The sequence below is a fragment of the Fringilla coelebs genome, assembly GCF_963513975.1.
Source record: "Fringilla coelebs genome assembly, contig: SCAFFOLD_32, whole genome shotgun sequence".
NCBI lineage: Eukaryota > Metazoa > Chordata > Aves > Passeriformes > Fringillidae > Fringilla > Fringilla coelebs.
Genome location: NW_028167319.1, coordinates 2,073,999 through 2,078,626, shown reverse-complemented (window position 1 = coordinate 2,078,626; position 4,628 = coordinate 2,073,999). Strand labels below are relative to the sequence as shown.

The 4,628-nt window shown below is 54.6% G+C and overlaps 1 protein-coding gene across 1 annotated transcript; it reads left to right on the top strand.

The window, feature by feature from the left end:
* Positions 1–1,471: 1,471 nt before the first annotated feature.
* LOC311166027 (olfactory receptor 14J1-like) lies at positions 1,472–2,389 on the top strand (the record flags this gene model as incomplete). The annotated part of the gene is made up of 1 exon (XM_084227516.1): positions 1,472–2,389. The coding sequence occupies one exon, from the start codon at positions 1,472–1,474 to the stop codon at positions 2,387–2,389; it is 918 nt and encodes a 305-aa protein (XP_084083642.1).
* Positions 2,390–4,628: the final 2,239 nt, after the last annotated feature.

The window sequence follows — 4,628 nt, the reverse complement described above, 5'->3', positions numbered from 1 at the left end:
TGCTCATGAAGTTCTGACATGCTGAGGGGATCAGTCATAGAATATTTCCAAGAGAAGAATTTGGATAAAAATGAGGACATTTCCAAAGCCTTTGTATTCAGTTTCCTTCTAGTGGAAAATGGCAGGGAGGGGGAGATAGATATTAAAGGTTGATTATTACTTAATAATTAATAATTAATTTTGACAAGTGTCTGCAAGATCTGAATGGTTGCTTTTAGTGATCAAGAGGTTCAGAGGAGATCCCTAATGTGCTTTCAGTCCCTCTGCCCATGGACAGCACCAGCAGCACCTTTTCTGGAGCCATTGGTTAGTGTGAGCTGTCCTTTCTCCACGCTGCAAACAGAACCTGCCCCCAGCCCGTGCCCTGCAAACAGACAGCCTTCTGTCAGGCCAGGGAGAGTGCACAGAGATTTGTGAGTGCCGGCACAGAGAGATCAGACATAGGGAAACACCTGCAGGAGGAAAATCTCCAGAAAGCAGAGAGAGGATCAGACAATGAGAGAAAACAAAACCCAGAAATGCTGTGGTTGGGAGAGTTGAGAGATCCCCACAGGATCCCCTCCAGTGCAGCCCCTCTGTCTGAACAAGGCCCCTCCCTCCTGTGCCCCCAGCCAAGCCTCTGCCCTCAGGGCTGGGTCTCCAAGGTGTGCAGCCCCTCCTGTGCAGGCAGAGCTGCAGCAGAGCCGTGGGGCAGCTCTGCAGCCCCAGGCCCAGTTCCCTCTGCAGAACACAGGGCTGGGAGCAGCTGCCTGGCACTGGGGCCTCTGGCAGGGGCACAGCTGGCTCGGGGTGATGGTGTCCCCAGTGCCTGGCTCTGGGCAATGCTGTCCGTGCAGCCAGGGAAGGAGCTGCATCTCCCTTAATCCAATGCCATCATAAGGACACTTTCAAGGCTCCCTGAGATTTCAGTCCAAGCTGGGAGCTTCAATGCAGCATGCAAACCTGTCCGAGAGCATCTTTGAGCTGTAAGATTGATGGGGAAGGGCGCAGATCTTCTAACACTGACAGTGCTGCTGGATTGTTGAAATGAGCCACAGTAATGCTTGGATACAGAAGTGGAGCTGGACTGTGGTGGATCCATCTGCTCTCAGCTTTACCTGGGGCATTTTTGGGGAAACATGGGAAACTGATTGACCTCCGCCTGAGAAAGGCTAAAGCCCTGACAAATTGTGTACAGGTCAGAATGACAGACAACCTCCCGTCACTCTCCACTCATAACTTTGCCTCACAGAATTTGCGCTGTTTTCCCTGGGTGCAGCAGAAATGCTGAGGGTTTCTGATATCCAAGAATACCAGGAAAGATAAGGGAGAGCTTAAAAAGAAAACCCCAGAACTCTTGAAAAAAAAGGGTCTGTGTGTGTGTTCTAGGGAAGCTGCATGGGAAATGGATTTGATTTTGGTTACAGGTATCTCCTATAACCCTTCACTGTCCTTTTCTCCATGAACAGGTCCCCAAGTGCAGCCACAGCCAATGTCCAACAGCAGCTCCATCAGCCACTTCCTCCTGCAGGCATTGGCAGACACACGGCAGCTGCAGCTCCTGCAATTCTGCCTCCTGCTGGGTATCTCCCTGGCTGCCCTCCTGGGGAACGGCCTCATCATCAGCGCTGTAGCCTGCAGCCACCACCGGCACACACCCATGTTCTTCTTCCTGCTCAACCTGGCCCTCACTGACCTGGGCTCCATCTGCACCACTGTCCCCAAAGCCATGCACAATTCCCTCTGGAACACCAGGACTATCTCCTACGCAGGATGCGCTGCACAGCTCTTTTTCTTTTTCTTCTTCATCTCAGCAGAGTATTTCCTCCTGACCATCATGTGCTACGACCGCTATGTGTCCATCTGCAAACCCCTGCACTATGAGACCCTCCTGAGCAGCAGAGCTTGTGCTCACATGGCAGCAGCTGCCTGGGCCTGTGTCTTTCTCTATTCAATTTTGCACACGGCCAATACATTTTCTCTGCCCCTGTGCCATGGCAATGTCCTGGGCCAGTTCTTCTGTGAAATCCCCCAGATCCTCAAGCTCTCCTGCTCCAAATCCTATCTTAGGGAACTTGGGCTTCTTGCTGTTAGTGTGTGTTTGGTATTTGGCTGTTTTGTATTCATTGTTTTCTCCTATGTGCAGATCTTCAGGGCTGTGCTGAGGATCCCCTCTGAGCAGGGACGGCACAAAGCCTTTTCCACCTGCCTCCCTCACCTGGCTGTGGTCTCCCTGTTCCTCAGCACTGGCATATTTGCCTACCTGAAGCCTCCCTCCATGTCCTCCCCATCCCTGGATCTGGCCCTGTCACTTCTGTACTCAGTGGTGCCTCCAACCCTGAACCCCCTCATCTACAGCCTGAGGAACCAGGAGCTCAAGGCTGCAGTGTTAAGTCTGATGACTGGATGATTTCAGGGACATTAAACTGCTGGCCAATTTCTGTAAATCACTTGTAATAAAAATCATGTTTGGTACGTCTTGTTGGTTTAGTCATGGGATTTGTTTCTTTGTTTTAGTGTTTTCATATTGTCCACCAAGAAAAGACTTACTTTTTTGGAATTTTTTTTTTTTCTCTCCACCTTCCCTGTGGCAACAGACTGTGTCAATGAGGGGCTGTGCTCTCGGTGGCTTTAAAGGAACTAAAGAATCTCCCAGAAAAGTTTTCTACAGAGATGCCCTTTTGTTGCCTTCTCTGGAGCTGCAGCAGCAATGTCTGTGAGCAGAGCTGGGGGCAGATCAGTGCTGGCACAGCAGCTGTGCCCAGGAGCAGCAGTAATTGGTGTTGCCAGTGCTGCTCCCATGGCCCTGCCCCGCTGCCCTGGTGGCCCTGGTGTTGCTGTAGGGCCTGAGTGCTCTCGGGGCAGGGCACAGTGCTGGGGTGGCAGTGCTGGGGCTGCAGCAGGGACAGGCCATGGACACTGCTGGGGCAGCGCTGATGCCTCAGGCCAGGCCCTGGGGGCTCCAGGCTCCTTGCCCAGGCTCTCTCAAGAACATGCCCAGGCCAATGCTGAGCACTGAAAACCACCGTGAGAAGCCCCAGACTGGCCGTAGGCAGTCTGGGGGCAAACAGCATGGCTGGTGTTCTGCAAGGGCACTGGGGGAGACGGGAAGGAGCAGCAGAGCAGGGGCTGATCCATCCCCAATGTGCTGGACAGCCCAGGGCAGGGTCCCAGAGCGTCCTCATGGAGCGGCCGACAACATCCCCCCTCTGCAGCCCTGGCCTCTCCCCCAGCTCACACAGGTGCCCCATCCTTGCAGGCACAGACACAGCAGCACTGGCTCAGGAGCCCCTGTTTGCATTGCACAGAGCAGGGAGGAGCACCCCCATGATGTTGCTGTGGGGACATGAACCTGAGGGAGCACAAATGCCATCAGCCCCTGGGGCCAGCAAGGGCTGGGGGACTACAGGGAAAGCACTCAGCTTTGTCCTGGCCTCTGCAGTCAGCCAGAATTTTGTTCCCATGAGCTAGGAGTTTCCTGTCCCACTGCAGATGATGTTGCCTGGCAGCCACCCCCAAACTGCCCTGAGCATTTCCTTGGCTTCACCTTTGATTTCTTTCCTCTTCCCTGGTACAAATTTCTTCCTCTTGCCCACCCCTGTTCCCTCCCCTGCAAACATCCCATCCCTGTTTGCCCTTTCCTCCCTGGCCCCATTCCCCATTGCAGTTTCTGACTTGGCACCATGGGAACGTCCCTTGGGGAGCAGGATCATCCTCCAAGTGCTGCAGGAATTGTCTTCAGGCTCCTGCAGTGCCTCCTGCTGCTCCCTTACCAGAGGCACTGCAGGCCAGGGGGGCACATCTGGGCTGCTGTGTCTGGCTCTGGGGCTCCCTGTTCTGGGCAATGAGGAGGAGCTGCAGAGGCTCTGCAGGACTGACAGGATGGGCTTTGGGGCTGGCAGGAGAAGCTGAGGGACCTGGGCTGCTGGAGCTTCTGCAGAGGAGGCCCAGGGCTCATCCTGCAACAGCTCCAAGGGTGGTTTCAGAGAATCCCAGAATCAGCAAGCTTGGAAAAGACCTTGGAGATCATAAAATCCAAGCTGTGCCCTGACACTGCCTTGTCTCCGCTGAGCCTCCTCTTTTCCAGGATAAACAACCCCAGCTCCCTCAGCCACTCCTCACAGCACTTGTGTTCCAGACCCCTCACCAGCCTTGTTGCCTTTCTCTGGACACGCTCCAGCCCCTCCATGTCCTTCCTAAATTGGGGGGCCTCAGAACTGCAAACAGCATTTCAGGTGCTGCCCAACCAGTGGTGAGCACAGGGGAAGAATCACTGCCCTGCTCCTGCTGGCCACACCATTCCTGATCCAGGCCAGGAGCCATTGGCCTTCTTGGCCACTTGGGTGCACTAATGCCTCATGTCCAGCCTGCTGTCCATCCGTCCCTTCAGGTCCCTTCCTGCCTGGCTGCTCTCCAGCCACTCTGTCCCCAGCCTGTAGTGCCGCAGGCGTTGTTGTGGCCAAAGTGCAGGACCTGGCACTTGGACTTGTTAAACCTCACCTTGATGGATTTGGTCCCTGGATCCAGCCTGTCCAGGGCCCTGTGTAGAGCCCTCCTACCCTCCAGCGGATCAACACTCCCAGACAACTTGCTGTCACCACGGTTCCATGAGGCCCCAGAGTGTCCCAATGGTCTCCATGATTCCATGA